Genomic DNA, 27,063 nt, shown 5'->3' with positions numbered 1-27,063 from the left:
AATTACAACTAAATATTTAAAGTAAATCTATTTATTATTTTAATTAATTTTATATAGAAAATTAATCTTTTTATTTATTTATTTATTTTGGTAAATTTAAATTTAAAAATTATTTTTTTCTTATATAGAAATACTAATATTTAAACTTAACTTAAAATTTTTAAAGTAAGAAATTAATAAATTTAATTTAATAAAATAAATTTCTAATGAATATTTTCTTAGAATTTGTGTTGGGTCAATATGTATCAAGTTAAAAAAAAAATGTATAGTAAAATTTTATTATTATGAAAGATAAATATAATGCACTATCCAATAATGTTTAATAATATCATAGTTTGCATATGCAAATATAACATCCCGTATTTAATTAATATACTATTTCGGTGAATTATAGATGATTACTATTGGATATGATAAAATTATATTAATTTTTATAGTAATAACATAATCAGTCGCTCTTAATTAATTATTATGAGTCATCTAGGTATTAAGAAAATAAATAGTATTTAATGAAATATAAAATAGACATAAAATGCGAAATTAACTGTTAATGTTTTAAATTAAATTTTCGTCTTTCGAACGATGATTTTACTATATCACTCCTTATTATAAGTCATTTATGTATTAGAAAAATAAGAATAACCAAATGATATGTCAACATAAAATATTTGATTTACTATCAAAATTATATTAGTGCCACATAAATTGGGACGGTACAGAAGAAGATATAAAGAAACATATATTATTTGAAAATGAAATAAAAAGTACTGTAAATAATAATAATTAATAATTTTTTAAAAAAAATTTGACTAATTTCTGCTTCAGCTGCTTCAGTCGTGATTTTACTATATTACCTCTAATTAATTATTATGGTCATTTAAGCATTGTGCCACATAAGTTGAGATAGAAAAAATATTATAAATTACAATGATAAGAAATTTAAATTATTTAAAAAATATAATTGCCTATTGTCGACACAAAACTCTGGACAAGGAGAGTAGCATATATTATTTAAAAATTACATAAAAAGTATTATAAATTACAATTGTTAACAACTTAAAATATCTAAAAAAATTTTTAATATGTTATATATTTCAAAAAAATTACATGAAAAATACTAGAAATCATAATAATCAACAACTTAAAAAATTTAAAAGATATAAAATATTTGGTCGGCTCTTGAAATTATATTAGTGTCACTGAAATTGGAATAGAAGAAAAGTATTATAAATCACAATAATTAAAAACTTAAATTATTTTAAAATATAATTGACTATCAATGCCACCAAAATTTAGACAAGAAAAGTAACGTATATTAATTTGAAAAATACATAAAAAAATATTATAAATTACAATAGTTAACAACTTAAATTATCTAAATACATATTAAAATAACATATGTTGAACTAATGCTAGATTAAAATATCTTTATGTTGGGTCTGTGCTGACACGGGCCATGCTTCTCTAATAATATATAAATATGTTACTTTATGTATTCCCCCCACCCCCCACTCCCCCAAAAAAACTTATAAATGGCCTTGAAGTTATGGGCCGAATTAAATGTTAATGGGCTTTATTGTACCATATCTAGGGGAATTACAAGTTGCACTGTACAACCAGTAAACAAATCAAGAAATCACACTGATAACTACGGCCTGTGCAAATTTCGGTTCAAATCGTTAATCCGAACCGATACTTTGTTTATCGGGTTAATGGTTCAGTTATTTTAAATATCGGGTCGGATCTCGTTTTAACAATTTTTGTTATTGGGTTTTCGGTTCGGGCCACGGTTTAAGTGTTTTTTTTTATGGGAAAAGGACATGGTATGACCATTTTTAAAAAAATGGCCCACGTTTGAAAAAGTGGACATAGGCTGTCCAGTTGGCTAAATTAATCCCTTTTTTAGCCATTTGGCCCAATTGGGTACATGCAGTCTCTATACTCAATTGATACACTTTTATACCAAATTGATACACTTTTATATTATATTGATACACTTTTAAGAAAAGAGAAAGGAAATTCTATGTAAGCACATGCAGTCCCTATACCCAATCAGTACTTTTTTATACCATATTAATACACTTTTATACTACATTGATACACTTTGATACTCCATTGATACACTTTTATACTAGATTGATACACATATGCGAGTGACGAGGCTTTTTACAGGGTTTAAAACCCAATTCGCAAGTGGCTATTTATGGGTATTAAAAATTTGGGTGCTAATTTTATAGAATTAGTTTATTTTAGGTGTTATTTTTGTTCTTTCCCCTTTTTTTATCGGGTGACCCAATAACCCGATAATATATGAAATAGTAGCGCTGTGCAAATTTCGGGTCAAATCATTAACCTGAACCGATAATTCGATTATCGGGTTAATGGGTCGATTATTTTTATTTTCGGATCGGGGCTCGGGATTGTTATTTCTGACCTGTTAACTAGTTTTCCGGGTTAGTTGGGTTTTTTTATCGGACAACCCGATAAACCGATAAGGGCCCTGTCCAATCGGCATTCGGCCCAACAAGACAAGCTGAACCGATCGGCCCAAACTTGGAGTCTCCATTTAATAGTACATACATACATTCAATAGTCTTATTTCTTTGCCTCTTTTAATTAATTAGGGTCAATCAATACTTGAATTACAATCAGAACTCTCAGAACTCAAAGCTACTGCTCAAGACCCAAACTGCTGGCTGCTCTCAAAAGAAGAGGTAACTTTTATTTTCAATTTTCTCATAATCTCATTCTCTCTGTTTGCTTATTCTATCATGTCTCCTCCTCTGTGTATTTCTTGCTTTTTCTTGTTTTCTTGCTGATTGATGAGGTAAAGTTATCATCTTTTGGCATGTTTTGACTTGCTTTTTATAGTTCATGACATAGAAGTGGATCTTGGATTTTTGTATGAGTGGCTTCCTGCTAATTTGTGCAATTAACTTAGTATCAATACTGAAAAATTTGTATTTGACTTTATAAATATAGTTTAAGTTGCACTTTGCATCTGTTCCTCTAGTGTTCTTTGAGCTGTAGTGTTTCTTGTGGGGCATCTAGTAACATTGTATCTTAATGTTAATGCCTTGTCATTTTTAAGTCATTAAACTGCGCCGTAACTTGTAATTTTGTTGTTCGCTTGTTGTATCTTATGCCATGTGCTCGCTTATGTGCATTTTATTTTTTGAAGATACTACTTTTTGGTGGGATTATTTGTGGTTTCAGATTATGTACTTGTGCAGTTAGTGTAGGAAATTAACTGCAGGAAATGCAGTTTGTGCAGAGAAAGAGCAATAAGAAGTAGGCAGTAGCTTTGAACTTTAAATTATATATATGTTCAATGTTAACGGTTAACCCGATAACTGAACCGATAACAATTAAAAATCGATAAACCGATATCTTAACAGTTCTTTAACGGTTTAGCATATAGACAAACCGATAATGATTAAGTAAAACCGATAACTTTCAAAACCAAACCGAATCGACCGATACGCAATAGGCTGGGGCCGCTGGGCTTACCAATTATCCGCCTATATAAGCTAAGGCCCTAATGTGCATATATAATATAGATTACCCACTGGCCCAAGACCCAATTAGGGTTTACACTTTCCTGCTCTCAGCCTCTCATTTCCCATTTTCATTTCAATTCACGCCTCTCAGCTCTCACTCTGTGACTCTCTCTCTCACTACTCACATCCCATTTTCATTTTATCTCAATTTTCACGACTAAATTTAATAGAAACGCTGCTCAAATTCAAAACTTCACTGAAGAGTGAAGATCGAAGGTCAAAAATTTCAGGTAACAATTTTTGCTCCATCTCATTTGCATGTTCAATTTCTGTTGTTGTTGATAGTCTTCCTAGTCTGGATTTGTGTTTTGATGTTCAATTTGATGTTCAAATCACTGCTGTTGTTCAACTTGCTAAGGACTTGAACTAAGCTCTTCAAGATTTTTGTTTTGATGTTTTTAATTTTATGCTATAAAACTGTTTAAAGTTTACATTTTGTTGTATGTGTTTTGTTCTTTTATTGACTATTGTTAATTTGATGTGTATTTGGTTTATATTGAAGTTGAACAAAACTCTTCAAGATTTGTTTTTTTTGATCTTTTTATGCTATGGAACTATTTAAAGTTCACATTTTGTTGTATAACTTAGAGAGGGAGATACGCGCACAACATCCGTATCTCAGTTTATGTGTTCAATTCTCAGTTTACATGTCAAATTGACTTGCTTCGCTCCTTTGTTCTGTCAGTAGATGGCTCCTTAATCGCGTTAGGTACTTGGTGGTGTTATATTTATCTTATACCTTTAATAACTAGTACTTATCTTTTAGGGAAATCATAGTGTTACCTTTTAATTATTGATTCTGATTTCTGATGCTTTACAAAGTGTTTAATTTGAACAATTTTAAGTCATTAATATGATTTTTGAAGGAATTATAGCTTACTTTTGTTGGTGTTGTATGTTTTTGAAATTTTTGAAGGAATTATAGCTTACTTTTGTTACTTTTCAAATTGTTTGACTGCTGTTACTTTGGATTTTTCAATTTGTGTGACTGTTCAAATTGAGTTATATTAGTATTATTGACTGCTTGAGGGCCCAGGTTTGTACTGCCAAATTCTGTGCCCATGCATATTATCTATACTTATGTGCTTCTGTTTGTACTGTCCAGACTTCAAATTATATTTTAAATTTTAAAATTTGAATGTTAACGGTTTAACCTGATAACTGAACCGATAACAATCAATAACTGATAAGCCGATATCTTAATGGTTCATAATGGTTTGGCTTTATTACAAACCGATAATCAATATGTCAAACCGATAAACTTTAAAATCGAACCGAACTGAACCGACCAATATGCAGCCCTATTCTCACTTCCCACAAATTACAACTTATGCAAGCTAGACTGACTTTTCTTTGAGTTGGTGCAAGTTGTTGAGCTCCTATTACCTCTCGCTTCTAGAATTGAAGCTCTGTTGACTCCCGAAATTGCCACATTTTCAGGGGGTTTTACTCTCTATTTGACATGTGAATTCCTATATTGGAAAGGTAACACGATAAGTATTGAGCAATTTTGATTTTGGACGTGAGGAGTTGATGGTTTAGAGTACTTTTCAAGTTTCTGCTATGGAAGCTGCCATTCTCAGCTCTTACACACCGCTTTCCACAACGGCGGACTTCAGGATTCGAGGCAAGTTCTTCTTCTTCTTACGGATTTGCCATAATTATTTCATACAACAACAGCAACATCATACACAGTATAATCCCACTCAGTAGGGTCTGGGGAGAGTAAAGTGTACATAGTACATACCACTACCTCGCTCAGAGGTGAGGTAGAGAGGTTGTATCCGATAGACCCAGGGGCTTCTTAATAAAATTAGTGTCCTAAAGCCAAGTTTTAATAAGAATACTACTGTAATAATTTAGACTTGTCTTATTTGTTCTTGCTTGGTAGTTATTTTTGGTGTGTGTGTAATAAGATGTTAGTCATTTGTTAGCAATGTCATTTGTTAGCAATGCATTAACTTGGATGTGTTGTTAAAACTTTATTTATTAATATTGAGTTGTTTAGTTCAAAGTTCTAAAATATTTTACAATGTATTTATTTCGTTCTCTACGTTGTTGTGTTTAGAATAAATGAGTGTCACATGAATGAGTTTCTAAGTTAATCTTCCAGTTGAAGCATTGGTTGCTCTCTTGCATGCGTGTGTGGGAATTAGGGGAGATTGTATTGAGATGGAGAAAGGTTATGACAAAACATTGATAAAGTAGTTCACCTTTCTTCCAACAAAAAAATTTAGACAAAAGTTTAACAAAGAAGGGCAGGAGATTCTAGAATTACTCTTAAGGGTTCGTTTGGTAGAGCGTATAAGAATAGTAATGAATAGTGTATTAGTAATGTTGGAATTAGTTGTGCTGAGGCTATGTCCTATCCACTGTTTGGTTAAGTGCATCATGCATAACTATATCTTTCCCATGTTTATCTATGTATTAATAGCTCTTGTATTACTAGTACCATGATTTGCTATGTATTAGTTATACACCTTATAATACCGAATGGGGTGTATAAGTAGTACATGTACTAGGTATACACAGTTGAAAATCCTACCAAATAGAGAATTTAATAATACCATGACTAGTACATGTATTAGATTCTCTATACACCAGCAATTCAACAAATGCATCAGCTGGTACAACTTCTGAGGCAAGGCTTGGTAGGAATATATTGCTCAATGATGACCTCAAATACATTCTGGTTTCTGGCATTCTCTTTGGACAGTTTGTGAATTTCCATTCAAGCAAAGTAGATGTACTAGAGCGACTTGTTAGAGATTTTTGTGTTGAACTCCCAATTTAACGTACTGCTGCAATGGGAACCCATAATAGGTGCTTGAACACATTGGCTCCCGATTTGCATATAAAGCTAGCTAGCGTTCCATCAAATGATATGAAATCCAAAACAAATTCACAGCCAATGTAAATGGAATTCTTCAAGTCCATTTTGTGGTTCCTCGCCACATAAAGACTCATCAACACCCGTTTTAATAGATTTCGATAAATCTTCAAATATAGCTGTTAATAAATTATGGATGACTTTTCGTGACCCATTTGAAATTATCAATAAACTCATGAGGAGACAAAGATCACTATCAAGTGCTTCTCTGGCAACATAGGCAATCTCCATTGCTAGTGATCCTGCTGACAATTGTCCAGTCCACTAGTGAGCTCTTTGCATAATGATGCCCTCGCTCGAAACTCAAGAACAACCATCACAATCATAAATCGATCCAAGTATGTCTTCACCGCATCATGGAAATTAAGCTGACCACATATAACATGAAACTCACAGTGTTCAAAGAACAAACATACAATTTTACAGCAATGAGGAGGCACTATAGACTAGAAGGATGCAGCATTAGTAAATGCAGGTACAGGGTGAGACGTATTGATTAGCACAAGCTAATCTGGAGCGTCTCCATTATCTGTTTTGGACATTCAGCCACCTAAAGCTTATGAAAATGACCCAAAAGAAAGAAAGGGTCTACGGATACAACCACAGCAGTTGGAGTCACATTATCACTAATTATAGTAGTGGTTTAGTGGAGTTAATACAAATCTTCTCAGTCCACTAAGGCACAATCATCTTATAGCGCCTCCACTAATTAAATGATCCACATCAACAGGAATGCAAGGGCAATCTGGCTAGCCTCGCCAGACTTTACAATCCAGCAAGCATCTCACTCGAACTGCATAGACACTAGATGTTACAAGAGAGATTTCATGGAGGCAAAAATCCAGGTGACTTTGGTTGAATGAAAGGGACAAAAACACTAAATTCTTCCAGAAGCTTACGAATTCAAATAGAAGATATAACAATATTGATAAACTCTTGATGGGCGAGATCATTGAAGATAGGGAGCTCATGATGGTTGAGGATCCTTAATTTCTTTCAGAACCTTTATACAAAGGTTGAGAACTGGAAACCGACAGTCTCTTTTGAAGTGAGTGACGGGGATTCTAACTACTAATAGGGTTTAGAGAGCACATTTAATGAGGAAAAAGTCTTAGCTGCAATCAATTTCTGAACTCCTGATAAAGCACCTGCAGCAGTTGGTTTTACAATGGCTTTTATCAATAGATCTGGACACAATTAAACCTAAGGTACTTGATGCTCTTCACCATTTTCATCATAACTGCCACACAGTGAGGTCTTCCAATGCTTCATTCATTGTCCTCATTCCAAAAACTACAGCCATATCAGCCTTATTAGAAGCTTCTACAAAATCACATCCAAGGTGTTGGCTGAAGGCTCAAGACGGTAATTAGTAAATTGATATTGAGAAGGTCTTTGATTAACCAAATTAGGAATTTTTAACCTCAATCCTAATTCTTAAGGAAGGTGGGTTTTGGGGAAACATGAATTTGATTCAACATGTCTATAAACAAGCATTCAATTCTGATAAGCAGTAGCCACAGAACTTTTTATTCCTTAGAGAGGGATCAGACAAGGGGATCCCCTTTCCACTTTTCTCGTCATTCTTGCCATGGAGGGCCTCAACTATATGCTAGAACAAGCAAAACAAATCAGTGGCTATGTGGTTTCTATGCAGGGAGCCATGGTGTCATGTAAATATCTCATGCACACTCTTTGCTTTCTGTGGTACTGAAAAATCTCAAGTCCTATACCGAGATCTTGCTCTTATACTCTTTGAGGCAGTGTCTTCACATCAACATGATTGAAAAGTATTATTTACCGTCAATGTGGTCCCTGATTTGATAGAGCTGTCTGATATCATGTGTTGCGTGTTGGCTCATTTCCAACTAAGCAAAGTATGAGGAAAGTTGAGCAAAGGACTCAAGAACTAGGTTAATTGGAGAATAAAATAAGTTCTTCACAGTTATAACTGGAACACTCTACTGATATAAGATACGACTGTCTTTCTCTTTAGCTTTGGTTATAAATAGATTAGCTATCACGATTTTTTCCTGTTTAAAAAATGTTACCATTTCTTTGGTTTGATAACTTGTAAGGCCTTCTGTGTGGTCTAGAGTTGAAATGATGCATATTTTTTTTGAGAAGGTAGAATGATGCATATTTGAAGGAATGGTTCTAGATCTAGAAGGGTATATTTGGTAATTACATTAGGAATGCTCCAAGATCAGAATTTTGAAACACAATATGTACAGTGTAAATTGCAAAGCGATTGGTCTCTTCATGATCTGCTCTTATTTCCAAGTTCTATTTAGTTGACATAACTTTATTTGGCTTGAGGACGTTATCCTATAAATACAATTATCAGTAAAGCACTTTTAAAAGGGGTGTAACACTACATGTACAGTGTAAATTGTGAAGCAGTTGATCTCTTCATGATCTACTCTTTTTTCCAAGTTCCATTTAGTTGACATAACTTTATTAGGCTTGAGGACATTATACTATAAATACGATTATCAGTAAAGCATTTTTAGAAGGGATGAAATTATGTTAATGCCGTCCTAGGAAAGAAATTGTTAGACTTGTAATTTTTTGGCTATGAATTTTGTGTAATTTGGACTGGAGCAAATATATATTAAAACTCTTGCTTTTACTGTATACCTTGAGATTGTGTGCCAATCTTAACAAACCTAAAGCATATTTATTTGTTTCATCAGCCTATTACTCAAGCTCTATGTTGCTCTCGATGGTAGAAACACATTTATGACCTACTTTTTTTACTTTTGGTTAGCAGGAAAGTTTGCTGGATGTGATCTCCATTTCTGTAATTTGTCATTGAACAGAACACACATTCCTCTTAAGTTAAAATTTTCTGAATCGAGTAGAAGGCACTTCTCTTTACGGAAGGGGCTGATATTCCCTAATGGAAGGAAAGAATTATCTAGCTATTTCACTCATCAACTTTCAAGCGACTATTCAAGTATCAGGGCAGCAGCAGCAGCAGGAGAAACACTGCATTATGGACAGTCTTCATCAATGAGTGAAGATGAGGAAGTGTCACCAACATCTATAGATGCCAACAACTTTGTTTCCTTGCAGCCTAAGCAGAAGCAATTTAGAAATAGATTCTTGCACTTTGTGAGACTGGGCTCCGTCTTTGATAATGCTGCTGAATCTTTTTTCAAGAGTGAGATAAGGAGAAGGCTGTTTGTGACTGCCATCTTAATTGTCATTAGTCGTATAGGATATTTCATTCCTCTTCCAGGATTTGACAGGAGGCTGATTCCACAAGATTATCTCAGTTTTGTCTCGGGATCTGTTGGTAAGTCTCTTTTTCATCTACACTGATACTTTTCTAGTTAATGTAGTTCAGTTTTGAAATAAGTTGGTTTAGGTTATTGGTTCTTCAAACTTGGTGGACCAAGTGCGGGGAAGTGGTGAAAAGATGATTTTCTTTTCTCCCATGTAATTATCAATAAACTGTCCTTGCAGATCAACTTGGTGATTCCACTCCAGAACTTAAACTCTCTCTTTTCCAACTTGGGGTCAGTCCTCAGATTGCGGCGTCCATTCTTATGCAGGTCAGCTTGCTTTCACCAGATATAAATTTTTTGGAGCAGGATATCAAAATTTGGCTTACTCTTCTACTACTATTTTCTATGTTTCATAAGCTATCTTATGAGTGAAAAGAAGTTCTTGTTTCCCATGTTCTGCTTAAATAATATATTTGTTATGTCGGACCACCAGAGGGGTGTACCAGAATAGCATTTCTCAAAAAAGTGAAAAACAAAGATCCATTTGTGGACCTACATCTCCATGTAGTATGTACTATATAATTTTCAGGTGAAAAAAATGCACAATGTTTCCATCCATGCTCCAGTGGACCTTAGGATTTAGGAATTTCTGATGTATAAAAGTAGAAGAATAATGCCAAGTGAAAATGCCAAAACAGTATCTAGATCTATCAAAGTGATTTCTAAAAGAGATTTAAGGTATCTTGGAGATGGAAATTATCTGAGCTGGACCTATAAAAAAGGAGAGGATATTATCTGAGTTGGAGAAAAGAGAAAATAATAGCTAAACTCTGTTCTGTTCAAAATAATCAGGAAAGGTATTTGAACAACAATAATAATCATAATTCATACCTAGTGACTGTCTCATTGCAAAAGTACCTTAAGCGTTCTTCCAACATCATTTCTTTTTTATTCATCTTTGTCAATTTGTTTAGACCATTCTAATACAGAGTACTTTTATCTTCCTCAAAAATAAAAAGAGTTTGTTTATAGCAGTGGAATAGAATGTGCTTGCTGTTTAGTTGATTAAGACAGTTGCTGAATGAGCAAGTGATTCATGTGCCCTTCTGGTTTGAGAGACCAAGGCATAAATATGTTGGATTCGTGTTTCTGTTGCATAATGCCTCAATTTTGTGCTAAACTAGTGAATGCCAACTTTCCTGTTCAGGTATTATGTCAAGTTCTTCCTTCTTTAGTGAAGCTGAGAAAAGAGGGTTTAGACGGGCATGAGAAGATCAAAAGTTATATGTATGTCTAGTTTTTCATCTTAATCAGTGAGATGGGTTGTTCCTTAACTTTGGTGGTCAATTTCTTTGTTTTATCATCGCAAACTTGCACAAGCTTATGAAACTTTGGATCTATTTTAGATGGTGGATCTCGTTTGGTTTTGCAATTTTGGAGGCTCTTATTCTCTCTTATTACTCACTTCCATATTCGATATATGCTGCCAATCATAGGTAAGTACAAATTTTTCGTGTAATAATCAGAACTGTGCATGTATTTGCTATTTTCATTTTCATTCTGCACAAAAGGTCACTATATTTTTACTGTGTAATGCGGGAGTTTCTTCCCAGTAAAATTTTATTTCTTAAAATACATCATTCTAACTCCATTTCTTTCTTGCAAAGTACCTTTAGGTTGTCTATCTTTCTATCCCAGCTTGGGAAAGTTAAATGACCTTTGGAAATTATCAGAATTGTTTCTCAATATTCTCCTAATTTGGAAAAGAGAAGCATGTACTATTCTTGTTGTCAATTTATTTTAGTCGATCTGTTACTTGAAGCACATTGTTCAAGGTAAAACTTGGTAGTTATATTATTGAAAATTTTGAAAATGTTTAGAAGCATAGTAAGGCAGGAAGTTGTAAATTCCTTGTTTTCAATTCCATCCCATATTACCATTCTGAAATGCCGTCAATGTCTTCTTTTAAAGTCTTAACATTTGTCCTTGGCTCAATTAAAGAAAGAGCAAGGCAAGGGCTTGAAAATTTCCTCTGGAAGTATACCTACCTTCTTCCTTGTTTTTATGTATGAATCTTGATATAAATCATTAATAAGGAATGTCCTATGATTTAAAAAAGGTAGATTGGGCTGTGGTTAATTTGGTACACGGAAATTGCTATATGAAAGATAGTTAATGATTTATTTGCATGTGGTGGTCAAAACCAACGAATTGAATCTAGCATAATGAATGGGATACTGTGATTGCTGCAAGTCTGGTATATTCAGGTTACCCCCTGTCTATCAGAAGTAGGTAATTGTTAGACCCTCAGTCTAAGGCTTGATGGCTTACAAGGCCATGGCAAGGTGCACATTGGCCTTGACATGTGCCAAAGGCAAGCAATGTATTAGACCAAGGTATGCTAGAGTGATGGCAAGGCTGCCTTGGGCACTTAAGGCAACGACAGGCGCATGGCACCTGCGAGGGCATGCGTGCAACAGTAATATGGCATGGCACTGGCATGACATCGACACTGGCGAGGCGCAGGTGATGGCATGGCACAGGCATGGACGCAGACTTGGACGCAGGCATGATCGAGGCGGAGTCGCAGCATAGGCATTGGGGCGGCCTAAGCTGTGACATGGCTAAGACAGCTTCATGGAGCAAGCAATGGCATGGCGTAGGCACAGGCGCAGACATGACATTGGCAAGGCATGATGCTGGCAAGGCGAGGCATGGCTGAGATGCTTGACAAGGCAAAGATGGAAAGACTAAGTGCTGAGAAGCTGAAAAATGACTTAAGTGTTAACATTGACAAAATTAACTAAAGGGCAAAGTTGCCCATGTGCTAGTCACATGGGGTAGTTGTTGTGTTTGAATTTTGAATGTTGTAACATGTGTATTTTCAGATAGTGCTTAGATCAGTTTTGCTATGTCATGTGAGGAGCATGTAGCCTTGTCCAATGACAGGCTGCCAAGTGTCCTAAGTTGCAACTGCTGTAATTGCTTGTGCAGTATTTAAATGTGCTGCAGGAAATTGGAAAGGCATCCAAAAACAGTGTGTGTTGAGTGTATGCCTTTGACAATTTCGTGTGGCACTTCTTTTGTAATTCTGAGAGAAATATAAAGGTTGGGGACGCAGTTCCTGTAAACGATTGAGTGCTTTACATTTCTGCATTTGTGTCTAATTGCTTAGGCTGCGCATTGTGTGTGTTGTGGTTGAAGTTGTGCTGTGTGTGCGCGACTGCCAAGCAGCGGTGTTGCGAAAAATAGAACGCCCCTGTCTCAACTGGTATCAAAGCCTGCGTTGCAGTACGAAGATGGTAACTGTCGCTCAATTAAACGAAAATGTTGCACAAATTCGAAACTTCATTGGCATTACGGATGAACTCGAACAAACTGAAGGTGTTGTTGATTTGATAACACAAATCAACACCTTGACGGGTAAACTGGTACAATTACGTAACCAGTATGATGAAAGTGCTGCAGAATTTCTGAGTTCACGCAATGCGTTGATGTCAATGGTACAAGATCAAGGCAAGGTGATGGCAGATTTGCAGACGGAGATGATGGTTCTGCGACGTGCGGTGGCTGCATCAGGACAGACCCTGGAAAGCAGTTCTAAAGTAAAAATTCCTGAACCCAAGCCTTTTGGTGGTGCTAGAAGTGCCAAGGAATTGGAGAATTTTCTATGGGATATGGAGCAATACTTCACTGCTGCACGAGTTGCTGAGACGGACAAATTGAACATTACCACGATGTACTTGACTGGTGATGCAAAATTGTGGTGGCGTACTCGGAATGCGGATGATGAAAGTGCTGGACGTCCTAAAATTGATACTTGGGATAAGTTGAAGAAGGAAATGAGGGATCAATTTCTTCCTAGCAATACTTCATGGATTGCTAGAGACAAGTTGAAAAGGTTGAGGCAAACGGGAACGATTCGCGACTATATCAAGGAATTTACTTCTTTGATGTTGGACATCCAAAACATTTCTGACGAAGACAAGTTGCATAATTTCATCTCAGGGATGCAGGGATGCAAGTATGGGCCCAAAACGAATTACGTAGGCAAAATGTGAAGGACTTGCCTAGTGCAATTGCTGCTGCTGATTCGTTAGTGGACTTTCGCTCAACACGTTCAGATTCTGACATTCCCAGTTCTTCGAAGTCCAAGAAAAAGACTGAGAAGAAGGGGGAATGGAAGAAGGATGAACGTAACGATAAGAATGACAGGGGGAAGGCACAAACAAATGCTAGGAACGCTAAGAACAAGGGGAAAGATAGCAATGCAAAAGGCTGCTGGACTTGTGGTGGACCGCATTTGTCTAAGAGTTGTCCTAATCGTGAAAGAGTGAATGCACTGCTTACTGGGAACGTGAATCAAAGTGGGGGTGACGATGTTGTTGCTGCGTTGGCGAATCCTTTGGGGTTGTCACTTAACCATATAAGTTTGTTGAATGTTGTGGGTGAATCCTCAAAGTCTTTTAACAACCCTCATGCTGCGTTGATTCACATCGAGATGAAGATTGATGGCAATCATGTGATGGCCATGGTTGATACTGGAGCCACTTATACTTTTGTGGATGCCAAAGTTGCTGCGAAATATGGACTTAAGTTGAAGAAAAGTCCATCCTTTGTCCAGACGGTGAGTTCCAAGGCACAAGCCATTGTAGGCATGGCTTACGATGTGCAGATGGTGATTGGGAGTTGGACAGGAAAACATAACTTGATGGCTATGCCATTAGGTGATTTTGAAGTCATTCTAGGGATAGACTTTCTTAGAAAGTTCCGTTTTGTTCCTTTTCCTCACTTAGACGGAGTGATGATTGAAGACGAAACCAATCCAAGTTTCATCAAGGCTTCTAATCCTTATGGAGTAGTAAAGAAAGGAAAAAACAAGGGCCCTATCATTTCTGCTATTTCAGTCGAGAAAGGATTGAAGAACGGTGCTGAAACTTTTCTTGCTGCCATGATAGAAGTGAAACCAGATGTGAAGGTGGAAATACCAGATTGGGTTGCTAATTTACTGAAGCAATACACTGATGTGATGCCCCCTGAATTGCCTAAAGAGTTGCCGCCAAGGATGGATATTGATCACAAGATCGAGTTGCTACCCGGTTTAGTTGCTTCTGCACAGGCTCCTTATCGAATGGCTCCAAAAGAGTTGGCTGAATTGCGGAAACAGTTGAATGAATTGCTGGACGCTGGATTAATTCAACCATCGAAAGCTCCTTATGGTGCTCCTGTTTTATTCCAAAAGAAACAGGATGGTTCAATGAGGATGTGTGTGGACTATCGAGCATTAAATAAAACAAATATCCTATCCCATTGGTGCAAGATCTCATGGACAGGCTAACGAAGGCATGTCGGTTCACTAAACTTGATCTTCGATCAGGATATTGGCATGTTCGAATAGCCGAGGGTGACGAGTTAAAAACCACGTGTGTGACGAGGTATGGCTCTTACGAGTTTTTGGTTATGCCGTTTGGGTTGACGAATGCCCCGGCAACTTTCTGCAACTTGATGAATGATGTGTTGTATGATTACCTAGACGACTTTGTTGTGGTATATCTAGACGACATAGTCATTTATAGTTGTTCCCTTGATGAGCATTTGGAACATTTGAAGTTAGTATTGTCTCGATTGCGGGAGTACAAACTTTATGTCAAAATGGAAAAGTGCGAATTTGCCAAACAGGAAGTGAAGTTCCTTGGGCATTTGGTTAGTCAAAACCAAGTAAGGATGGATCCGAAAAAGGTACAAGCAATCGCGGATTGGCAGGCATCTAGCGGGATTAAAGAATTGAGATCATTCTTGGGACTGGCTAACTATTATCGCAAATTCATTGCTAGTTACTCTAAGAAGGATGCTTTAGAACCCATTTTGAAGCTGCTAGACTTTGAGTTACCATTTGAAGTTCACACTGATGCGTCGGATAAAGCTGTTGGAGGCGTATTAGTGCAGGAAGGCCATCCTGTGGCTTTCGAAAGTCGAAAGTTGAGTGATGCTGAGCAAAGGTATTCGGCACATGAAAAAGAAATGGTTTCAGTGGTGCATTGTTTGCAGACTAGGGGAGTGTATTTGCTGGGTACTCAGTTCGTGGTGCGGACGGATAATGTCGCAAGAACTTTCTTCAAGACGCAGAAGAAGCTGAGTCCAAAGCAAGCTCGTTGGCAGGAGTTTCTTGCTGATTATGACTTCACGTGGGAGCATAAACTAGGGAAACACAACCAGGTTGCGGATGCCCTAAGTCGAGAAGAGGTATTTGCTGCAGTGTACTCTATTGCTAGACTTGAATCTGATTTCTTTGAGAGAATTAGATTTTGTGCTGCTAACGACCCACTCTATGTCAAGTGGATGGGTCAAGTTAAAGATGGGATCATTCGGAGGTATTGGATCGAGGACGATCTCCTTTACTTTAAAGGGGGGAGAATTGTCGTACCTCAAGGTAGTGGCTTGCGTAGAGACATGATGAAGGAGGCGCATGACACTCCTTGTGCTGGTCATCTCGGTGTTGAAAGGATGCTAGCTCTACTGTCCCGTGTTTATTTTTGGCCAAAAATGGAAAACGATATTGAGGCATACGTGAAGACTTGTGATGTGTGTCAAAGAGACAAGACGGAACGTATGAAAGAGGCGGGTTTGCTACAACTTCTGCCTAGTCCTGAAAGGCCATGAATTTCTGTCTCAATGGACTTTATTTCTGGTTTTCCTAAAGTAAATGACAATTCGTCCATTATGGTGATGGTTGACAGGTTCTCGAAGTATGCTGTTTTTATTGCTGCATCAATCATTTGCTCATCAGAAGTTGCTGCAGAATTATTCTACAAGAATGTGGTAAAGCATTTCGGTTTGCCAAGTGATTTCGTGAGTGATAGAGACGCACGTTTCACAGGTCGGTTCTGGCATGCATTATTTACTATGATGGGGACTGATCTGAAATTTTCTACGGCAAATCATCCACAAACTGAGCGGATAAACCACTTGCTAGAAGAGTATCTGAGGCACTACGTAACAGCAAGTCAGCGGAATTGGGCAGATTTGTTAGACACTGCGCAGTTTTGTTACAACCTGCACAGGTCATCGGCGACGGAAAAGAGCCCGTTTGAACTGGTTTTAGGTATGCAGCCTATGACACCATTGGAGGTGATGATGCTGAAGAAAGATCACCATTGCCCTGCTGCTTATCGATATGCAAAAGACAAGCATGAGATGCTTGTCGAGGCACAAGATAGCTTGAGGAAAGCGCAGAAACGCATGAAGAAATATGCAGATCAGCATCGACGTGCGGTAGAGTTCAGCGTTGGAGACAAAGTGCTTTTGAAACTCACTCCCCAAATCTGGAAACAGATTGTGAGTAAGCAAAGTCATCGTGGACTGGTTCCAAGGTATGATGGCCCGTTCGATGTTATTGAGAAGGTCGGAGAAGTTGCTTGTAGGTTGAAATTGCCGGAAAGGTTGAAGATTCACCCTACCTTTCATGTTAGTTTTTTGAATCGGTACAGTGAAGATGTTGAAGACCCGGGGAGGAACAAAAACAAAAGGGCTCCTCCTTTGATCGTGAAAGAGTATAAGTCCAAAATGGAGAAGATACTTGATCACCGGATCGTGGGAAACAGCAAGAAGAGTACCAAGACGGAATTCTTAATTTAGTGGAAGGGTTCAAGTGAAGAAGATGCTGTTTGGGAGAAGGCTTAGAACCTGTGGCAGTTCGACAAGCAAATAGACGACTACATCAAAACAACCTCGACGAGGGAGTCGAGTTCTTCAAGTGGGGGTGGTCTGTTAGACCCTCAGTCTAAGGCTTGATGGCTTACAAGGCCACGTCAAGGTGCACATTGGCCTTGACATGTGCCAAAGGCAAGCAATGTATTAGACCAAGGTATGCTAGAGTGATGGCAAGGCTGCCTTGGGCACTTGAGGCAACGACAGGCGCATGGCACCTGTGAGGGCATGCGTGCAGCAGTAATATGGCATGGCACTGGCATGACATCGACACTGGCGAGGCGCAGGTGATGGCATGGCACAGGCTTGGATGCAGGCATGATCGAGGCGGAGTCGCAGCATAGGCATTGGAGTGGCCTAAGCTGTGACATGGCTAAGACAGCTTCATGGAGCAAGCAATGGCATGGCGTAGGCACAGGCGCAGACATGACATTGGCAAGGCATGATGCTTGCAAGGCGAGGCATGGCTGAGATGCTTGACAAGGCAAAGACGGAAAGACTAAGTGCTGAGAAGCTGAAAAATGACTAAGTGTTAACATTGGCAAAATTAACTAGAAGGGCAAAGCTGCCCATGTGCTAGTCATATGGGGTAGTTGTTGTGTTTGAATTTTGAATGTTGTAATATGTGTATTTTCAGATAGTGCTTAGATCAGTTTTGCTATGTCATGTGAGGAGCATGTAGCCTTGTCCAATGACAGGCTGCCATGTGTCCTAAGTTGCAACTGCTGTAACTGCTTGTGCAGTATTTAAATGTGCTGCAGGAAATTGTAAAGGCATCCAAAAACAGTGTGTGTTGAGTGTATGCCTTTGACAATTTCGTGTGACACTTCCTTTGTAATTCTGAGAGAAATATAAAGGTTGGGGACGCGGTTCCTGTAAACGATTGAGTGCTTTACGTTTCTGCATTTGTGTCTAATTGCTTAGACTGCGCATTGTGTGTGTTGTGGCTGAAGTTGTGCTGTGTGTGCGCGACTGCCAAGCAGCGGTGTTGCGAAAAAATAGAACGCCCCTGTCTCAGTAATAGCTTTGCAACATTTATTTTTTTGACCATTTTTTAACATAAATTTTCATTAACTTTTAATTGTTTCGACACTCTTTTTATACTTTGTTTAATCGGATGAGCAATAGTCCTTGTCGATTGTGGAATTTCTGAAGCTTGAAGCTTCATCCAAAGCTCTCTTAGTGCTGGTTTTAAGTAGATGAAAATCTATCTTTTAGTGATGATAAAGAGAGGAAATATTGGTGTTTGGAATATTTAGAAAATCAAACTTCCATGTTGAAATCTTTTTTTTTTGTGTGTGAGTTGAAGACAAATTCCAGAGCCTTTTCAATTAGCTATTGGGGTTTTTTGTGATGCAAAGTGCTTCTCTGTATAAAGGCATTCAGTATAATAGCATTGAACTGTTCTTGTTCCACATTCTCAAAAAGCATTGTTCATGTTCCATGATAAATTTAATGCGAATCATCTTTCATATTTGAGACTTGAGAGGGTTTCTAAAGAATTGTTCCTCATCCCCAGATGTTTAGGTCGAAGTTTCTTCTCATGCAGCTGATGTATTGTTTTCATAATGTTGATTGGAATTAGTACTGCTCTGAGTGACCTTCATTTTACTGCAGGGTTAAGCATGTATTGATGACTACGTCCCTTTTAGTTTATGGTGCAATGACTATGTCATGGATTTGCGACAAAATAACAGAGTCTGGATTTGGTATTTATTTCCTTAGCTGCTTCTTTCTGTGTCTTTTTTTCCTTCCTTTTTTGTTTATTTTTTAGGTTTCTAATTCTGCTTGTTTTTAAGCATTTTGATGTTTTTCTGTTAGAGATGAAGTCCTTGACCCCCCCTCCCCCCTTCAAAATAAGAAAAGGAGGATGGAAATGGAGTTGCATAGGAAAGAGTTCTAAAAATGGGTCAACAACCTTTTGAATTTGTCAATTGTGTTTAAACTTTAGTTTAGGGGAAGTGGAATGCATTTTTGTGAAAAGAAAACTAGGTCCATGTCGAGTGAGCTGGCAGCTTGAGGCAGGCAGAATCTGCTCCACAGTGACTGGTAGATTTGATTGAAATCTGCTCCACAAATCAGCTAGCAAATTTGATTGTAATCAGCTCATGTAAATATGGGATAGCATGTATCTTAGGAAAATAGATTAGTAATTATTCTAGGAAATAGATTAGGGGAAATCCCAAGATTCAGGGATTGGTTAGTTTATTTTGATCTTACTTTTCTCTTATAAATACTGTAAATTCTATGAATAAAAAGTATACTTTTGCAGTATCTAAACTTTTTGTTCATTTGTCTGGGACATAAGGAATAGTAAACTAGTGACATGATGACTCTTGTTATAGCTGATGAAAGAAGTAGCACTGGCTGTTGAAGTTGTATGGCATACATTTGGTGTTCCTATTATAATTTTTCTGTTTAAATCTGAGACTGTAACCCAAGGGTGTGGCCTAGTGGGCAATGAAGTGGGTTGAAAACATGAGGTCTCTGGTTCAAATCCCAGCAGAGACAAAAAAGGCATAAGGTCATTTTTTCCATCCGTCCTAGCCTTGGTGGACAGAGTTACTTGATATCCGTTGCTGGTGGGAGGTGGCAGGTATCCCATAGATTTAGTCGAGTCGAGGTGTGCTAAAGCTGGCCCAGACACCATGACTACCCAAAAAAAAAAGAGAACGGTAGAAGTTTGAAGAATTATGTAATTGACTGAAATTCGCTGACCCCAACTAATTTGGTGTAGACTTGGTTTATCTACTGATGTATTTGAGGAATTATGTAATTGACTGAAATTAGCCGACCCCAATTAATGCGGTAATGAGACTTAGTCCATTGATTGATGTGAGTCATATCGGAATGAAATTACATTTGGTTTATTCTTCCTTTGCTGTTTCCTTGCTCTTGCTATTTCATGTTGTTGACAACTACTGGATGGTTCAGGTCAAGGATCAACTTTGATTATTTGTGTGGGCATTTTGACTGGCTACACAGATACATTGCAGAAAATGTTAACTCAAATAGCAGGTGGGTTAAAAATGAGACTGTAGTTTCTTAATTCTTTTTGATTATTGTTTTCTATTTGCAAGGATATCAGGATGTTATCAGGATGTAAATTGATTATTTCTTCTGTCCCGAGCCCATTTTAAAGTTGTGGTGGAGTTTGGTAATGATCTGAGGAATAGTTGGAAGTACATAACATTATAATTTTATAAAAGGATTGAATAGTTCAGTCCCTCTGAATTCTTGATTAAAGTTTCCCTTTATCCTTAACATACACAGGTAGTAGCGGGAGTTGGTGGCCTTATGTACTTGCGGTACTAGGTGTTTTTACTCTTGTTACAATGTGGGCTGTCGTCGTGAGTGAAGGATGCCGAAAAGTTAAGCTGCAGTATTATGGTTTTAAAGTTGCTTCTGCTGCGAGGTGACTTGAACCCTGAAGTGCTGTTGATTTGCATTTTCTTTTGTTGGAAGCCAGATTTTATGTGGTTGACTAATGTGAAAATGCCATAGGCGTAGTTACATGTATCTTAATGCTTCTGTTAAGTTTTTTACTAGCTAAGATTTCTGGGGGACTTATATAACATTATTTGGGTAATAATGGGAACTTAAATTAAGAATTAGCCAGTACTATGGTTAAATTACTACTGACTATAACTGGAGCTGTATGTAGAGTGGAAATTACTTATCAAGGAATAATTGAGTAGCTCATATCAGTGACTAGAATAAATGCATCTAAACTTCCATAATTTTTGTACTTCTCTCAATCAAAGATTTCATGTGCATTCAATACTGAATTAACTGCTTTCTCTTTCATGCCTGATCATGTGTAAGTGGGTGCGACTGATAAGTGGATGTTAATGTACACCATCATATTTGGATGCACAAGCCATGCACTTCACCACCAAATGGAAGAAGTTTGTGGCTGTGCTTGAGTTTGTAGCCTTGTAGGACAACATGTTTGGCTTGTGCCTGCCATGTAAGTATGGATATGTTCACACATGCGCGTGCGCGCACACACACATACATGTATGTACATTCATGCATACAAAAAGAAACTGTGCAGTTGGGACTTGTGAGACCCTGAATAGTTTAGTTGGAATCAAATTTGTTATTTGGCTTGGGAGTTAGTTACGACTTAAATCTGTACTACCTAGGAATATAGAAGCCAGTTTTCATACAATTTAGTTCTTTCACATACAGAGATATATTGTATTCATTTGGTAATCGTGTATCATAAATTGTCATCTGATTAAGTTATTCATCTTGAGCAGAAAAGATTCTCCAGTTCCAGAGGTGGAGCCCTATATACCATTCAACATAAATCCCGCAGGAATGCAGCCTATCCTTGTTACCTCTTATCTGTTGGCACTTCCCGGCATCCTTGCAAGGTCACTTTATGTTCAATTGAATTACATTAAAGTCACACCACTACTTTGGTGGTTCTTGACAAAATGCTTTTGGAGTAGAATCTTACCTATATTAGTGGTTTTGAGCCAATATTCTATCAGAGCTGAAGTTGGCATCAGTTTTTTGAGATTTTTCTGATACAGGTTTCTGACACATACTTTCTTTGGCAGTCTTCTTGGTTCAAGGTTTTGGGAACACGTCAGAGACATTTTGAATCCCGACACTTCTCATGGGGCAGATCCGTGGGTTTACTATACAGTTTATGCTTTCTTTGTCTTCCTCTTTAACATATTTGACATTGTAAGTTCCCATTACTTAGCATGTGGAAAGTAGATTTTAAAATGTTACATGCGGACATTCTTTTTCACTTGAAGATAACTGTTTAATTGGAGTGAGTAGAACTTCAACAGAATTAATTCAATACACTAGGTCCTTTTTAACAAGGATGTTTCCGAACTTAAAAAGTTTCTACGCTGTTCCTTGGATTGAAGCACTCCAGGAACCCAAAATACCTGTTGGTCTAATAAAGGTGAAAGAATAAGTAAAAGATACCCAGACTTTCGCTTGTAATGTTCAGGGCAGATGTTGGAAATAGAAATTGAAATCAACCTTTTAAAGTTATTATTAGGTAGCCAGGAGGTCAAAAAAGAATACACCAGATAAGTTTGAGTCCTCTGAATAAAAGTAGGGGAAGAAACAGAGGTCATTTGAGAAAGATGATGTCACGTAAAAAGTTGATGAAAACTGATTCTCTGATTTAAATCTCATATCAATTCCTGTGAGAAAGAAAAGATTTTGAAAGGTTTTCAGGGATATTCTCTCTTGCTCAATTTTACTTAATGTTAAACTTGTAACTAGGCCAACATGCCAAAAGAAATTGCTGATTACTTAAACAAGATAGGCGCTAGAATTCCTAGCATAAAGCCTGGAAAAGCCACAATTGCATATTTGACAAAGATCCAAGCTTCAACACGGTTCTGGGGTATATATCTCTTCTCTCTCTCTCTTTCTCTCTCTCTCTCTTCTTGTGCGATTCACTTACAGATGATACCTTTCTTTTTTATTTTATTGGATTGTTGTGCAGGTGGGCTATTATTAAGTGTTTTGGCCACCACATCTACCATTCTAGATCACTATTTGCGTCGCATCAATGAAGGTTATGCAATAGGATTGACATCAGTGCTAATAATTGTAAGTTGATGGTTTTCAGACTGCATAGTTTCTTTCCAAGCACAAACAGATCCCCCTTCCCCCATGCCAATAGGCTCTCTAACCCTAAGGTAAAGGGAAAAAAGAGGCACAAAGAGAATGTAATGTGGATACCTTAACTTAATCTGTTTGACATCAGTACTAGCAATGGTAAGTTTGTGCTTTTTTAGGCATGAATATTTGCTTTTAGAACAATCTCCCTCCCTCCCATCAATAGGCTCTCAAACCCCAGAAAGAGGGTGATGTGGGTGCCTTTAGTTGATATGTTTCAAGCCGATTTAATTATCAAATATCTTCTTGGTTCTACACATCTTAATCTATTGGAGAGCTGATTAAGAAGAAAAATGGCTTCTGTTATCTTTTAATGGTATTCCATATTCTCTTTTAGGCAACCAATAGGAAGATTGTTTCCGCAATTGTCCAGCAGGGGCATAAACCTACTGTGGGATTGATCTATTAAGAGAATAAAGTCTATATTAAGTCAGTTGGAAGTTCTTCCACTGTTGCACCCTATGTCCTTCGGTCCTTTTAACACGACTAGTACTCCGTGAAATTATCCCGAGTCAACTGTGAAACAATTGTCCTCCAAACGGCTCCTTAGCCCCATTTTGACCCTCCACGATACCATATACATGTGGTATGAATTCAACTCCTCAAATAGTAATTGCTCTATACCATCTGGGCTATCCAGTATCGTATCATTGTCAATCTCCTTCTCTTGTTAATTCCTTCTAAGAGGAGTGTTCTTGTAGTTATTTGCTCTATATTTTGATATATATGCAGAAAGTTCCTGTAGTTATCTGCTCTATATTCTGGTATACATGCATCATCTTGTGAAGCTATATTGTAAAGAGCAGGGAATTTATTCCCTCATCTTGCAGAGGGTTGTGACCTCGCATCAAGCCAAAATTTAATCCTCTATCAGTTGCAATGTCATAAAGCAATATAGTTATACTGAGGGGTTGATTGGTAGATTGTCATATTTTTTAATAAGGCAAATTTGAAACTTTACATCTGTTTCAAAGTACTAAAAGTAGTGGCAAACATGGCTCAACGGTAATGAGAGATAATTCACATGATTTTTGAGTCCATAATGAGGGGATCTATTCCATATAGCAAAGGAAGTAAAGTGCAACTGAAACCACAAGGAGGTAATGTGCAATTTTTTAATTGAAGAAGTAAGGTGATTGTATTAATAACAAAAGCATTAAGCAGATGAAACAGCTTAAGCATTAAGCAGACATTACAAATTAGAGGATGAAACAACTCCAAGCTAAGAGGCAAAAAATAGAGACTATCATAAGGACAAATTAGAGGATGAAACAACTCCAAGCTAAGAGGCAAAAAATAAAGACTACCATAAGGCTAAGGAGGAGGAGCTGATGAAATTCTCAAGAACGTTAGCATTGTACACAGGAGTAAGGTTAGACTAACAAATGAGAGAAACCAAACATCTGGCTTTGAGCAAATGACCGACAGTTGAGCTGCCATCGAAGCACCTTCGATTCCTTTCAATTGGGTCTCCATATGTGGACTTGGAGAATCCTCTTTTCATTCCTCTCATAAGCTAGCCTTTGAGGTTGAGTTAGGCCCAAGATTCATGCCCATCCCAATTCTTGTTCACCAATGTTAGACCCCCATATTATATTGTCCCCGCTCCAGTTAACAAGGTCTAGGCCTAACTCAACCTCAAAGGCTAGCTCATGATGGGGTGATTGTCCAAGTCCATATAAGGAGACCCAATTGCCCATCCCGTTTCCAATGTGGGATTTCTTAACACTCCCTTGCATGCCCAAACCTTATTAAGTGGAGCGTGGACAATATATATGGGGTCCAACAGTAAACAAGTAAACAATGAACTAGGATGCAAGTGTGAATCACTTGTGTTTTCATTTTGCTTGGAAATGTCGATGCTTGGGAGGTGGAATCCGATCTTGTGTCTTCGTAAGAGATAGGTTTTTTTTGTGTGTAGTGTTAAGGGTCCAAGAGTCTACCACATTCTTGGGTTCTTAAGATTATATATTCATTGGTCTATCTATCTATCCTCTTTACTTTTATTGTAATCTTGTTAGTGTTTTGTGTCTTGTAATTCCAAACCGTCAGTTGTTGTTATCATATTGTTATTGTCATCATCTTGTGTTGTTAACGTAGTTTGGGGTGTGGCTGATTTGGTGTTAAAACACCTTGTAATCTAGCTATCCTCTTTACATTTATTGTAATCTTGTTAGTGTTTTGTGGCTTGTAATTCCAAACTGTCAGTTGTTGTTTTCATATTGTTATTGTCATCATCTTGTTGTTAACTTAATTTGGGGTGTGGCTGATTTGATGTTAAAACACCTTGTAATTTCTTCCTTCTTGTTCTTGTTCTTGAATCCGAGAGTGGTCATCAAAAGGGTCCTTGGTTCTTTGAACTAGTGGACTGTTTCGATGTGTGTTTCTTGTGTTTCCTTGTTTTTAGTGTATTATAGCTTATGAGGGGAGGATTGCCCAAGCCTTGTAAAGAATCCACCCATCTCATTAACCACCAACATGAGACTTTTCTTCATTCTTAACACAATCCATAGGCACCACAAAATAGTCAGGAACCGTAGACCAGATTCTCTTGATGGGCTCCTCAACTTTCCAATGACTCCAGCTGTGAGAGGCTTCCCTAGCCCTGCTGGGCATAGTCCAATGTAGTCCAAACAGAGAAAAAAGGGACCATAAATCTACTGCAATAGGGCAGTGAAAAAATATAAGTGGCTGACTGTTTCAGCAATATAGACACACATATAACATCGGTTAGCTAGCTGAAACTTCTTCCTCATGAGATTGTCTTGTGTTAAACAACCATTATTGAGAGCTATCCAGTTGAAAATATTAAGTTTTGGGGGCAATTTGGTCTTCCATGCAAGGCAGAGTTTTTCAGGTAGAGAACAAGCTCAGATTCAAAGATAAATAGTTTTCCTGAAGTTGTCTGGTAATTTTTCAACGGGGTAGAAATCACTACTATTGTACTCCCGGGAAGTAGTAGAATGATCATTGTCATTCAGATGTCATACTGAAATATTTCTTCTTCCTGCTTTCTGCTTTGCAGGTGGGTTCAATTATTGAATTGAGAAGATCGTATCAAGCATATAATGTAATGCCAAGTTTAAGTAAAGCTTTGAAGCGTTATGGTGTATGAGATTGGAGGATGGCTCTATTCGAGGTATGTATCTGCTGTGTCATCAAGGTATATATCTCGTCTGTCATCGAGGTATATATCTACTGTGTCATACGTAGTGCATGGTCTGTACTATAAGGCTTCTCTCATACATTACTTGGTGTTTGTGCAGTAAATGGGATTCAGTTCTTTGCTTGCGTCATTGCTGCTGAGAATCTTTTGCAGAGTCTAGGATGTTCTCGCATGAAATATTAACTACCAGTCAAACTCTTAAAACTTGGAAGATCAAAGATGTTGCGATCAGCCAACTCCTCCCAATCAAGACTCAAGATACATTTTCCATATGTTGCAAGTAAAATGTAGCCCCTATCCTTTGGCTGAAACAGTAAACCATCTTATCCTTCTTCCTTTTGTTTTTCTGTCGCATTAGAGTTGTGGATAATGAGTTTTTGCAGGATGTTTATTTATTAACTGCATAACAAGATATATAGAGTTCAATGACGCATGAAAGAGGAAACCTTCAACCCACTCGCTTCACAAATTAGTTAGACATCTATATGCAATATTTGAAATTTTGCCGATGACTACATGATTCATCTGCATCCTGAATTGTGTTTCCAGGATACAGGATGATTAGCAGCCTATAGACTGGCCAGCCTCTGCTGCAAATAACTGAATTTAGACAAAGACAAGCATGACAGCGAGGGTTTATCGATTTGTTCACAAAGCATCATTTGGCTTTCTTAATTCCAAAATAGAACTTTATGGATTTTTAGGAACCAACTTGTTATCCTTCTGAAAATGGCAACTTGTTCTGCTGGTGTCACAGAACTGCAGAAACTTCAGAACAACATTTATTGAGTTGCAGGTCATTTATTATTGCTACACCCTTGCAATGTTGCTTCCTTTAAAGTCTAT

The 27,063-nt window shown here is 37.4% G+C and overlaps 1 protein-coding gene across 6 annotated transcripts; it reads left to right on the top strand.

Annotated features, from left to right (window-relative positions):
- The first annotated feature begins 2,591 nt into the window (after nt 1-2,591).
- On the top strand, nt 2,592-27,030 carry LOC107863944 (preprotein translocase subunit SCY2, chloroplastic). 6 transcript variants are annotated; one of them, XM_047413841.1, is made up of 17 exons: nt 2,632-2,714; nt 3,731-3,790; nt 5,001-5,187; nt 9,221-9,751; nt 9,922-10,010; nt 10,891-10,970; nt 11,090-11,179; nt 19,008-19,099; nt 20,325-20,408; nt 20,664-20,805; nt 21,656-21,772; nt 21,962-22,091; nt 22,650-22,773; nt 22,876-22,982; nt 26,077-26,190; nt 26,318-26,530; nt 26,767-27,030. In XM_047413841.1, exons 3-15 carry the CDS (start codon nt 5,124-5,126, stop codon nt 26,164-26,166), a joined length of 1,740 nt encoding a protein of 579 aa, XP_047269797.1. In that variant the 5' UTR covers nt 2,632-2,714; nt 3,731-3,790; nt 5,001-5,123; the 3' UTR covers nt 26,167-26,190; nt 26,318-26,530; nt 26,767-27,030. The 6 variants fall into 6 exon arrangements, with proteins under 6 accessions (XP_016565656.2, XP_016565642.2, XP_016565659.2 ...); XM_016710170.2 differs by lacking the exon at nt 3,731-3,790 and having other exon boundaries at nt 2,592-2,714; nt 9,224-9,751; XM_016710156.2 differs by lacking the exon at nt 3,731-3,790 and having other exon boundaries at nt 2,592-2,714.
- The last annotated feature ends 33 nt before the right edge of the window (nt 27,031-27,063 follow it).

The sequence above is a fragment of the Capsicum annuum genome, chromosome 1, assembly GCF_002878395.1.
Source record: "Capsicum annuum cultivar UCD-10X-F1 chromosome 1, UCD10Xv1.1, whole genome shotgun sequence".
NCBI lineage: Eukaryota > Viridiplantae > Streptophyta > Magnoliopsida > Solanales > Solanaceae > Capsicum > Capsicum annuum.
Note: the sequence above shows the minus strand (reverse complement) of the source record. Positions and strands in the feature narration are given on the sequence as shown.

Bases quoted from the DNA above. Each gene is read 5' to 3' on its own strand.
- LOC107863944 (XM_016710156.2), top strand. From the start codon at position 5,124: ATGGAAGCTGCCATTCTCAGCTCTTACACACCGCTTTCCACAACGGCG. The intron at 10,971-11,089 runs GTATGTCTAGTT...GATCTATTTTAG, and splicing joins GAGAAGATCAAAAGTTATAT to ATGGTGGATCTCGTTTGGTT. The intron at 11,180-19,007 runs GTAAGTACAAAT...ATTTTACTGCAG, and splicing joins ATATATGCTGCCAATCATAG to GGTTAAGCATGTATTGATGA.